The sequence below is a fragment of the Cariama cristata genome, unplaced genomic scaffold, assembly GCF_000690535.1.
Source record: "Cariama cristata isolate BGI_N322 unplaced genomic scaffold, ASM69053v1 scaffold18302, whole genome shotgun sequence".
In the NCBI taxonomy this organism is placed as follows: domain Eukaryota; kingdom Metazoa; phylum Chordata; class Aves; order Cariamiformes; family Cariamidae; genus Cariama; species Cariama cristata.
In genome coordinates this window covers 9963-21743 of record NW_009605753.1, presented here as the reverse complement: position 1 = coordinate 21743, position 11781 = coordinate 9963, and the positions used below count along the sequence as shown (strand labels likewise).

Genomic DNA, 11781 nt, shown 5'->3' with positions numbered 1-11781 from the left:
ATTCTGTGATGCTTAGTGTAGGGAAAAACCTTTAATGTTGCCTCATTTCAACTCCTTATCCTCATTTTTAAACGGTTTAGTTTAGAGGCTGGAGCTCAGACGAATTTGTGTGTGACCTGGATTATGCTGTCTAGAGTAAATTCTAAGAGGAATTTTGCCAGTGGGGTTAGTTAACCGTTGGAACACCTCTCACATGATAGTCTTGTCCCTTGAAACTTTCTAAAATGTGTACAACCAGAAATAATGGATTATGCAGATAATATTAGGTGAAATCAAATGGCTCTGTTTATGCAGAAGAACCAGACCAGATGATCATAACTAGCCTCTCCTGTACATTATTTGTGAGTAAATCTTTGAATCCACCCACTCCCATGATGAGCTGAAGTCAAAGGGAGATGCATAATAAATTCTACAGCTGCAGCAGAAATTGGAGGTAGATTATCTATATGTTCCCTTGCTATTCCATTGAAATGTGTGTCTCACCATCTGGCAGTGTTCATCCCAAATCCATAGTAACCACATGGAAACAAGGGGCTCACCGGCATCTTCAGTGGAATAAAATGGCTTGATACCATCTCTATCTTCCTTTGCTAGAGCTGCGCTCTTCAGTTCCTTTTGCTCTGGCTCACTGGCTCAGCTGCAGCAGCTTGGTTCTTCCTAATGAGTCCCAGCAGTCATGAATGGCTAGTTATACTCCCTGTCTTATTCATTAGTTTTGTCCCTTGTGCCAGAGAAAATTCTGGGCTTCAAGTTCATGATTTAGGAAGGGAAGAGGCTGAGCGCACTTTACTGACAATGACAGCTGAATGAACTCCTTCCAGTTTATGGTGCGTGGTGTCACTGTCATTTACCCCTTAGAAGGATTGGTGTGCGGAATGCTGATGATACTGAATGGGAAATGGATTGCAATTGCTGTCAGGCATGAACGTAGGTATGTCTGTGCGTGTGGTCATCTGCAAGCTCTTGCTCTGTTTCCAGGGCATAAGTTTTGCATGAATCAATAAACATATCTTGCTTCCTTTTTCCTAGCAAGGACTATCTGACTGTAGGAGCAAGGTGGGAAGAATTAGGTGTTTGTACAGTAAAATTAACCAGAGCTCTGCACAAGTACTCCTTTGTGTCCCTGAGACAGGCTCCTTCTTTCACACACAGCTCCTATTTGTCTTGGAGGTTTGTTATGCTGATAAACTTGGCGTGTGATGGCTACTTATAGCAGAAAGCAGAGAGCTGCTATGTTTTGGAAAATCCTCCGGTGTTCCTGAAGGTCCCTGCCTGGTTTATGCGAGTGGATATTCTTGGCTCTTGATTTCACCAGCTAGTGTGAGCATTTGCAGTCAGCAACAATGCCTGCAAGAAGCCTTTGGGCTCCTTTTTCTTGGCAGTGATGTTTTTTTCATTAGATCAGCTTTGAAGCTGTTGGGGGCAAAGTCACAGAGCAGCTGGAGGAGGGAACCTAGACAGAGAAGTCTACGTGCGTGCAATGTTAATGTATCAGTGTAAATGAAAGGGAGCAGGAAGTGTGGAGGAGGCAGCCCCACATCCTTTAACTTGTGTCCTGTGCCTGGGACCTGCATCAGACAAGTGATATCACACACCTTTGAGAAACACTTTTTAACACCTCTATCTACAAGAGGGAATAAAAGATTTTAAGCCTGTATTAAAGAGTAAAGTAGTGGAAGAAAAGAACAGGACAAGCTGTCGTGTCCGTTGATTTTTCAATTCTTCCCTGATCACAACATGAGTTACTTTTTTAGAGTTTGTTATGCTGAACTTTTGACCCATCCTGATTTAACATGTTTTCAGGACCCTTTGTGAAACAGACTGCTATGTAATGGATCGCACTGTAAAATTATCCTCTGCTACTTGAACGGAAGGTGTTCAAGAATAGCTCTTACGCTTTAGATCCACGCCTGGCCTAAAATCAAATGCAATTTCTAGTATAGGCAGACTTTGATCCCCATAGGCTCATCGCTGGTGCTTGTACCCTCAAGAGAAGAGGCACACAGGAGTATCTTTTCTTCTGCTCTGTTGGATACAGGAGCAAGATATTATCCCACCTTTTGTAGAAGCAGGATTGTTACACAGTGTAAGGGGAGAATAGGAACTATGTGGCTCACATTTTATCTCAGCCCTGTTTGAACTCACAGTTAGACAAATTGCAGCTGAATACGTATCATCCAGTCTTGAATAATTTCTTGATGGAGACTGAAGACTTTCAACAGAGGGAAGGGGATATCTGGAGTGCATCAAAGCAGTTTGTGGGAACACTCGCTTTTAACAAATAAGTGAGCAGCTGGTATGATATCCCTTTCCTGGGAGCTTGTATGTGTGATGCTGACTCGTTGTTCTCCTACACTTCAGGCACTGAGCAGATGTTTTCTCATGGGACAGCTGACATCATCCTCGAGGCCTGCACAGACTTTTGGGATGGTACCGATATCTACCCCCTCTCTGGCTCTGACAGGTGCGCAGCTTTGTCATTTGGTGCATTCAGGAGCTGCAGATTAATTGCAGAGGGAACCGGGTCACTCTCTGTTAAAATTCCCTTTACCGATGCTTGTTAAGCTATTTAATAGAAGCTTCAAGTAGGTTATGAACATGAGCCATCTCTGCTTATAATTAATCATTATAATTATATCAATGTAAGAGATCAGATAGCAGCAAGCAATCTGTTGGACTGTAAGACTAAGCCACTTCTTACTGTATCTGTTAACATATTAGGCTCTTATAGGTGGACTCTTACTGTACTGTGTAGTAGGACTGTGAGTTATAATCGGGTCATATGCTGGTGGCAGAGAATTTTTTTTGTTGTTCAAGACCAATGCCTTGTCTTACATGAAAAACGAAGTGATCAATTCTCCCTGCTGTTGACAGCTTCAAACCAATCCACCACAATGCATCACACCCTTTTAGTCCTGCTGCAATATCTGACAGTGTCTGTTGCATTTTCATCTGTAGACTGAATTTCTGTTCCTGCTGGCAGAGCAGACCAGTAATGTTTAGTTTCATTGACCAGCAGTACATTGTTCTTATAAGTCTGCTTATCCTCAGGTGTAAGGAAACTCCCACTAGTCCTTTTTGGAATATTTATCATCTTAGAAGCCAATGAAAAATCCCATGTATGGTCTAATTTGTTACCTTTGTGAGTTCAACATAGAGAAGGAACTTTACGCTATTGCAATAACTGAATATTGACTCAATGGAGACTTCATATACAGCTCCTGGGACCCAAACTCTGACAGGGGATAGAAGAAAAGTCTGTTACTGTCTCTGCCATAGATACTATTGTCAGAGTTGTCAGTTCCTTCCTCGGTGTTTATCTCCCTACAGATAAATTCTCTCTGATGAATTAAGCTTCTGCTGCCGTGCAGTGAACTTCCTTGGAGTCATCTGGCAGCCATATAGAGCATATTATATTAATAAGTGTATTCAAAGAGTGCTGTGTTCATACTCATCAATCTGTCTGATGAGCAAACAGAAGTGTTCACCACTGCCCCTTTTGGAATATGTGTTTTTATTGCCCTATAGTGTCTGCAGCTTAGAGAATGCAGAAACAGTACGGAGAGGCTTTTTCAGAGTCTCTGACCACTACTCATGGAATACATTTTTCCAAATACCCAACTGGTGATTTCTACATTGAACTACAGTGCACGTCATCAGAAATGTGGCACATTTCTGCTAACTTTGCCTGGTTTTTGTCTCTTCCACGTAGGAAGAAGGTGTTAGATTTCTACCAGCGAGCCTGCCTCTCAGGATACTGTTCTGCCTTTGCATACAAGCCAATGCATTGTGCCTTGTCCTCCCAGCTCAACGGCAAGTGCATAGAACTGGTGCAGGTCCCTGGGCAGAGCGCTATCTTCACATGCTGTGATCTCCCTGGGACGACCCCCATCAAACAGAGCAGTCGGAGGAATAGCTGGAGCTCAGATGGTACGTGTCTTCTGTGCTGTCTATAATAAGGTCTGCTACTGGGCCAGGTGCTTACTTTTTGATCAGTCTAGAGCTGTAAGAACATTGTTATTCAGAGTAGCAGATGAAATGGAGAACTAATGGTTTCTGAAGTATTTCCAGAGGATGTAATGATGTAGCAGCTGATAGGTATGTTTCTAGTTAAGCTTGCAGAGAAATTATTCTACTTGTGGGAAGTCTGTTTCTTAAAGCAGGCAACTGAGAGTCAAGACTTCTAGGTATTTCGATACCTGGTTTGCTCTTTGTCTAATTTTATGGAAATCACATATGTTGGGTTTTTCAAAGGAATTAAATGTATGGTGGTATGCAACTATTCTCTGTTGATGGATTTTGTTGCTGTGCTGAAGGAACTGATTCCCACTAGGTGAATTGTACATCTCCTCCGGAACAGTAATGGAGACTGAGAAATAAGCACATACCATTACATAACTCCAGGAGGCTCTTTTGGAAAACCAGTCTTAATCTCTTTCTGCCTTGCTCTCCCATTCTGTAAAATGTGAACAATGGGTTTTCCAACACCTGGGAGACAGTTGTGCTTGAGTGTTTTCAAAACACTTTTGAGTCCCACCTGTGGCAAGCTTTGCAACTCTATGAAGTGTTTTAATATTTCATTCCTCATGCTGCATACAGCTCCCATTCACCACAGGCTGATCTGGTGATGGTGCAGTAACCCTGTCAAAGAGCCTTTGCAGGCTCTTTGGGAGTGTCTGCAGTGTCACTGGAGGGAACATGATCCAGTTCCTTTGCATCAGCCCCTCGTACTCTGATGACACTCTGTCTCAGCTAGACTCGCCATGTTGTTTAAGCACAGTATGATGTGTTTAAAATGCACATGTGAACATTATGCAGCATACATCCTTTTCCTTTCTGCCCCAGTTCCTTGTGACTGATCCCTGTCTTCTTGTTTTGTCTTTTTCCTTTCCATACTTGCTGTTTCACGCGTGTATTCTTGGTCACATATGTGGGGATATCCTGAAACCACTTCTGTGACTGGGTACGCTGGGACAAATGGATGTCTCTTCATCTTTCCTGCTGTGTATGTTTGTATCTGCATGTTTCTGTGTATCTGGGTATTGCATCCTTGGGTGTTGTATTGGTGGCCTCTCCCACCATGTGTACTTTGATGCACATGTGGCCCCTTGTGTCTCAACGTGATTGCGTGTTGTTTGCATGCCTGAAGAAGGGATTGGGGAAGTGATGGAGAAGGAAGACTGTATCCAGGCTCTGAGCGGACAGATCTTCATGGGAATGGTCTCATCTCAGTATCAGGCCCGTCTTGACATTGTCCGCCTCATTGATGGATTGGTCAATGCCTGCATTCGTTTTGTCTACTTCTCCCTGGAAGACGAGCTCAAAAGCAAGGTAAGCTGTCTTTGCTGAACCCCCTGAACTTGCATGTCCCCTGGTTGTCTGACTGGAGAGTTAGCTCCAGTGCAATCTAAGGTTAATCTGATTCAGCTAGCTAACAGGTCCAGAAGGTACCTATGCTCCAATATGGCATTGGTCTGCAATACTCTGGCCTGGACAGTGACACTAAAATCTTTTGTCTGCTCACCTACAGGTGTTTGCTGAGAAGATGGGTCTTGAGACTGGCTGGAATTGCCACATATCTTTAACGCCTAATGGTGATGTGCCTGGCTCAGACATCCCTCCCTCTAGCCCCAGCCATGCTGGCTCTCTGCACGATGACCTACATCAGGGTGAGAACTGCGCCTAAGCCACTTTGAATGCCGTGTGTTTCCTGGATGGTTCTTTTAAACTCTTTCACAGGTTCCTGTGTCCTCACCATACACCTGGCCCTTCAGAGCTTTGAGCACAAAACTGGATGGGCCTGAGGTGTGTGTGTGTGAGCGAGAGTGCCTTACATTTATAACCTTTCTACCCAGTCAGTACTGCAGTTGTTGGAAACGGACATCCTTCTGTGCACCAGCTGCCATGATTTTACAACTGCTCATTAGTGCTTTTGATTCTTGCTGAGGCCCTGGTCAAGCCACTGAGGGTCTCTTACCTGTGCATTACTCTTTTTTTCTTACTTCAGTTGGGATTTCTTTACTCTCTTCACCTAGAAGAAGAAAGAGAGGACAGATTAACTATCGTGTCTCAAAAGTGCAGAGACTAGGCTCACATATCTACCTCTGAGCAGATTAGTCATCTAGAAATACTGCATTTTAGATGACTGAGTGGGATCTGAGTGTTGCTAACCTAGAAAATCAAGCCTCACGTTTCCTGGCTTCTGCAGCACCATGTGAATATACCATGTGGGTGGTGCAGGGGTGGCAGAGGCAGTGTGCTCATTGTTTATACTGCTTTTCTCTGCTCCAGTTTCTCGAGATGATGTGGAGGGGCTTCTGCTGATGGAAGAGGAAGGGCACTCGGATCTCATCAGCTTTCAACCAACAGACAGTGATATCCCCAGCTTCCTGGAGGACTGTAACAGGGTGAGGCTCACACCTTGTCATGGTCAGCAGTATCACCTCACTACTCCCAAAGGGAATTCCTCTTTGAAGCAGATTGATTGACTGGTGTGCATTGGGACTCCTGATTTCTCACACACTCTTCCAGCTTGGTATCTAGAGCCTGGGAAGTTTGGGCTTCTCTCAGTTAATCACTTTTGCTGAACAGGTCTTTTCTTTGGAGTTCAGGAATGGAGATGACCACACAAGGGGTAGCCTTGAGAGCCACATCTCAATCCATCTGTGTCCCCTTCCCATGTGCTGGGCAGGGAGTGGGAACATCCCCACATTCCATGCAGACAGAAGAAACTTTGTGTCTCCTCCAGCTGTAAGCCACGGCTGGTGCTGCCCAGTAGTCAAGAGTGTGGGACAAGCTCTTCCTGCCTCATAAAGAACTCAGACATGCTCAGCAGAGGTTACAGGAATATCAGAGAGAGATGCAGATTTAAAAAAAAAAATCTGTTAGGCCTGGGTTTAGAAAGTGAGAACCCTTCCCTTGCTGTGTTTTGATGTGGCTGCAATTGAAATAGATCTAGTTGCTGTGAGACAGCACATAGTTTCTGACTAGATTCTCCACATAGGTAAAAAGTCCTTGGAAATCCTGGAGCACAGGTTTCTCATGCTGATCTTACAAACCCTGAGGGCAAGTGCAGACAGCTTGGCATGTCAGTGTAGAACTTTAGCAGAAGACTTGCACTTACAGTGGCTTGGGAATGCCAGCTTCTGTCTGCAGGGACATCAATTTGTGTCTGATCTTGAAGCTGCATAATTCTGGGAATCATAATTCTCATTTCAGCAGTTGCCTCTGAAATGCCTCTCCCTCACACACACACTCCCCTGCTTAGTGTCTTCTTTCTCTTTTTCAGGCCAAACTCCCACGGGGAATCCACCAGGTGAGACCTCACCTGCAGAACATAGACAATGTGCCTTTGCTGGTGCCCCTCTTCACAGACTGCACCCCGGAGAGTAAGTGGCCCAGAGCCTGAGTCTGTCCTACTACTGCCCATGAATACTTGCCCCATCCAATTTGGGTGAAGGGAAGGGGATACAGTCTAGAAATCTAGAAAGGCATTTTGATATTAATGACCCTCTATTGCTACCTGTGGGAAGCCAGGTGTTAACTTCGTTTTAATGCAACCGTTCCCTAGCTACAGAATTGGGCTAAGAACCACTCCTTTCAATTTGCATTCATAAGAGACACAAAAGCAAACATCCAAAATGCCACTGCCTTTTATTAAATAAGCATTATCAGTGCGCTAGGAGACTTTGATCTCTGCTCACAACCCTCACTGCCTTATATAACTCAGAAATCACTTCCCAGAAGAATTTTCCTCTGACAGTTGCTGTTAACACCTTCTGCTGCTTTGTGGAGTTTTTGATTGCAGAGACCAGAAAGGACAATTTATTTTCTCTGAGAGATACTGTTTTATCTAAGAAAGGGGCTGAGCGCTCAGCTGGCTAATACTTGTCCAGTCTACAGTAAAAGTGCTAAGCATCATTATGATTTGGCATTTTATGTACCTCTGGGCACAGCTTACAGAGTGCCAGTGAGAACCAGTTACAGCCCAGTCTGCCTGAGCAGTCAGTGCCCAGTAGGTTTCTTCTCTCTTTTTCACAGAAGTGCCAGTTCCCCACTTCATCTAACCCCTTGCTGTGCTGCAGATCTGGGCACACCAGTCATTTAGATAAGTTGTTTACACAGGAATCTACAGACGGTGGGTTTGGGTTGTTTTTTGTTTTGCCTGGAGCATTCTAGAAAATTCATATACACACAGAGCACTGTGCACAGAGCTACAGACAAAAAATCAGATCAAAGAGCAGCTTTGATTTAGAGTATTAGTAGGGTGTTGATAAAAAGATTGATGAAGGCTAGAGTAGTGGTAGAAGTGTAGGAACAGGGGCTTGCTCTGAATATGGCTAAGTGTGGCACTGTTTTTGGAGTGGTTTGTTATTCCCTCTGTTCCTTTAGACTTGGAATAGTGGTGATGTGCTGCTGAGCAGAATTTAAAATTGTGTATTTATTTTATGTTTAAATTATTTAGGTTTATTTAATTTCTGCTGTTTTCTAACAAGACCATTGATGCTGAAGCCATCTGTATTATATACCCAGGCTGTACTTACAGCTCTGATCTGAAAGGGATGTGCTAAAGATGCAAATCTCTGGGTCACAGTTCTGTGAATCACAGCTCAGTTCCTGCAGGTATACAGGGCACTTGGACTGCAATTAATTAGCTATCTAATTGTGTACTTTGACTTTGGATCTCACTATACATTACTGATGAGTATCAGTTGGGGTAATTTTAAAAGATCTGACTGCTTGTCATCCAGAGTGGAAAGGGTGGGTGAAACACTGCATCTTTGTGTGCATAATGAGATAACGCACTGTGTCTCTCCTTCTATCCCTTTGCAGCCATGTGTGAGATGATCAAGATCATGCAGGAGTACGGGGAGGTGACTTGCTGTCTGGGAAGCTCTGCCAACCTGCGGAACAGCTGCCTCTTCCTGCAGAGTGATATCAGGTGGGGCAGGATCCAGACTCCTCCAGCTGCCTTTGCCTTGAGTTTAGCAAGTGCCCAACCATGGGTCACACCAGACCTTTGAATTGTGCAGGGGGATGCTCACAATTGCTCTGTCCATTATTAGCTGCATTTGTCTCCATAAGGGAGATTTGCCTGGTATTGGATGGGAATACTACCTAGATCCCTTGACATACAGCTATATTTCTCTCCATCTTTGAAAGGAAGATGTTATTCTTGCATGGTGAACTGTTGTGCACCAACTGGCATTACAGGTGCTTCACATTGTGTGAAAGTGGAAGTATCCCTCTGAATCAGCCAATTTGTTGATGTTGAGCCACAAACTCAAATATATTCATTATTTCTCTAGGAATAACTGAAAGTCTAGAGAGATTGATCCTAAATTCATGTCACAGCTCAGGACTTCTCTACCAGCAAGCTAGATAGAGGTGGCATGGCACAGCACAGCGTGACTTCACAAGCTGGACTACAGTGAACCATAGTTTCCCCTCTGGGATGAGGACTGTCACTAATGCTCCTGCGTTGTCTTTGCAGTATAGCACTGGACCCTCTCTACCCATCTCGCTGCTCCTGGGAGACTTTTGGCTATGCCACCAGCACCACCATGACTCATGTCTCCGATGAGCTCACCCCACTGCAGCTCTCAGGGCAACTCAACAGCCTGCCTTGCTCCATGTCCTTCCGCCAAGAAGAAAGCACCAGCATCATCAGGCTTATAGAGCAGGTAAGCCAGGCATATCCCCTCTCCAGTACTCACCCCTCTGCCTGCAGCTCACGAAAGCAAAGCCAGGAGCTCATGTGAGCCTTCTCGTTGAGTTACACAGTAAACTGCCACATTGGCTTTGCTCTTGTCTCCTGTCCTTTGTTCAGGAAGCACAGACATAACTCTTCCTGCCTGGCCCTACCAGTCCAAGGTGTAGGGGACAGTTTGGGAATGGTGCCTTGTAGCAACAGAACATGAATATTGTTCAACTGGATCAAATATAAATTTGCAGAGATCCCTAGCCAGACAACAATGCAGTGCTAGGAAGAACTGTTACCCCAGAAAAGCCAGGAGGTTTAAACAAACTTACCCCTTGGCTGAATTCTGCTTTTCCTTCACAACCTCTACATCTAGGCAATAGACCTTCCCCTTTTGCTTATAATATGTCCAGATCCTCTCCCCTCCCACTTCCCCTGCAGGCCAAATGTTCTGCCCCTGCCTGCCAATAATTACTCTTGGCTGATAACTGCTCCCATCACAGTGAGGGCTCTAAGGGCTTGTGCTTCCTTCCAGGCCAGGCATGCAACATATGGGATCCGCAAGTGTTTCCTCTTCCTGCTGCAGTGCCAGCTGACCTTGGTTGTCATTCAGGTGAGTCTTGGCCTGGCTGGGGACAGCATTTAGCTCAGAGGACAGGAGTGCTAGCGCAGATATGGGTGGCTGCAGTGAGACAGCCTTGCAAGAGAGGAAGATGGCCTTCAGTCAAGTTTGCAGAGTGTGTTTGGGAAAGTTACAGATAAAGACTATATGATCTCAGCCTGCATTGGCCCTTCTTCCTGAGCCTCCTACAAGGGTTTCTTTTCAAACCCTTTTTCTGTGGAGAAAAGCATCCCCTGCAGCACCTGCCCCAGCAGCCTGGAACATGTGGAGGGGCTGTGCAGTGGCAGCCTAGTTACCAGCTCATCCCAGTGTTTTGGGGGGAGGACAGTGGCATCTTGGGTAACAAGACTGTCCTAGCACTGCTCATGCTCTTCACTCTGGATTGTTTCTGTCCAGTTCCTCTCCTGCCTGGTGCAGCTGCCCCCCATCCTCAGTACCACAGACATTGTGTGGCTCTCCTGTTTCTGCTACCCACTGCTCAGGTGAGTCTGTCAGACAGGGTGGAATCTCTTGCCTCCCACCCACAGGATGCACAGACCACTCCCCCAGCCTCACTGTGTTAGTGTTAAAAGCAAGCTAACATCACCCACAGCACACTAGGGCAGCTGCAGGGATTATTCCAAGCACCTGCTTCGACAAGGTGCTTGGAAACATAGATGGGAGCATTTATGTGCTGCTGTGTTAGCCCTGCCTGATGTCTGAGAGCTGCTATTATCATGTGGCTTGAACCTCCAGCTGAAAAATCATCTTTTAATCCTGATACTGTTGCACTGGCTGGAGCGTGATGGAGAGCCTAGGGTGTCAGGCAGAGGCCAAGGTACCATGGGTGGGTTTTTTCCCCATTGCACATTTGGAGGTCACCTCTCTCCCTGTCTGCACCTGCCATGAATGACACCTTTTATAGCATATGCTTCAGGCAGTGGGCAGATAAGTGCCAATGCTTGAAGCAATCCAAGGAGGTTATTTGAGTTCAAATGTTAGACAGAGACAAAAAAAGCAATAGTTTTGGTGCCTGAACTTGTTACTGAGAGACTAACCTTTCTCCAGCATCTCGCTCCTGGGCAAGCCTCCTCACAGCTCCATCATGACCATGGCAACAGGAAAAAACTTGACTTCCATTCCTAAGAAGGTAGGTGGCCCATCAGATTAAAATTGTTCACACATTTTTCTCTTCTACTTTGTCCCAGTATTGATGCATAGCTGAGGCCCTGTGCCTTCCTCGCTCGCTTGGTAAATTGATTCATGGCATGAGCCACACTATCCAAAAACCTGGCATGGACAAGAAGGGAATCCCTTAGTGCCAGCATGCCCACAGGGCAGATCCACAGTGTGGCATCTCATCTGTCCTACAAGCTTATCTTTTACAACTGATTCCCTGATGGTTCATGCGGGGGAGGTTGGGCCAGTGATATGCCCGTATCATCGTCCTACCTCTCCCTTATTCACAGACTCAGCACTA

At 45.3% G+C, this 11781-nt stretch overlaps 1 protein-coding gene across 1 annotated transcript in view; it reads left to right on the top strand.

Moving 5' to 3' along the window:
• Positions 1 to 11781, top strand: part of KIAA0195 (KIAA0195 ortholog) — a 29519-nt gene that overhangs the window by 14602 nt on the left and 3136 nt on the right. The window contains exons 15-26 of the mRNA XM_009696116.1: positions 2362 to 2464; positions 3713 to 3930; positions 5150 to 5331; positions 5531 to 5669; positions 6292 to 6407; positions 7289 to 7388; positions 8833 to 8941; positions 9494 to 9683; positions 10236 to 10313; positions 10719 to 10804; positions 11370 to 11451; positions 11771 to 11781. The exon at positions 11771 to 11781 is cut by the window's right edge and continues 144 nt beyond it. Coding sequence (XP_009694418.1) covers positions 2362 to 2464; positions 3713 to 3930; positions 5150 to 5331; positions 5531 to 5669; positions 6292 to 6407; positions 7289 to 7388; positions 8833 to 8941; positions 9494 to 9683; positions 10236 to 10313; positions 10719 to 10804; positions 11370 to 11451; positions 11771 to 11781 — 1414 coding nt within the window. The remainder of the gene's footprint in view (positions 1 to 2361; positions 2465 to 3712; positions 3931 to 5149; positions 5332 to 5530; positions 5670 to 6291; positions 6408 to 7288; positions 7389 to 8832; positions 8942 to 9493; positions 9684 to 10235; positions 10314 to 10718; positions 10805 to 11369; positions 11452 to 11770) is intronic.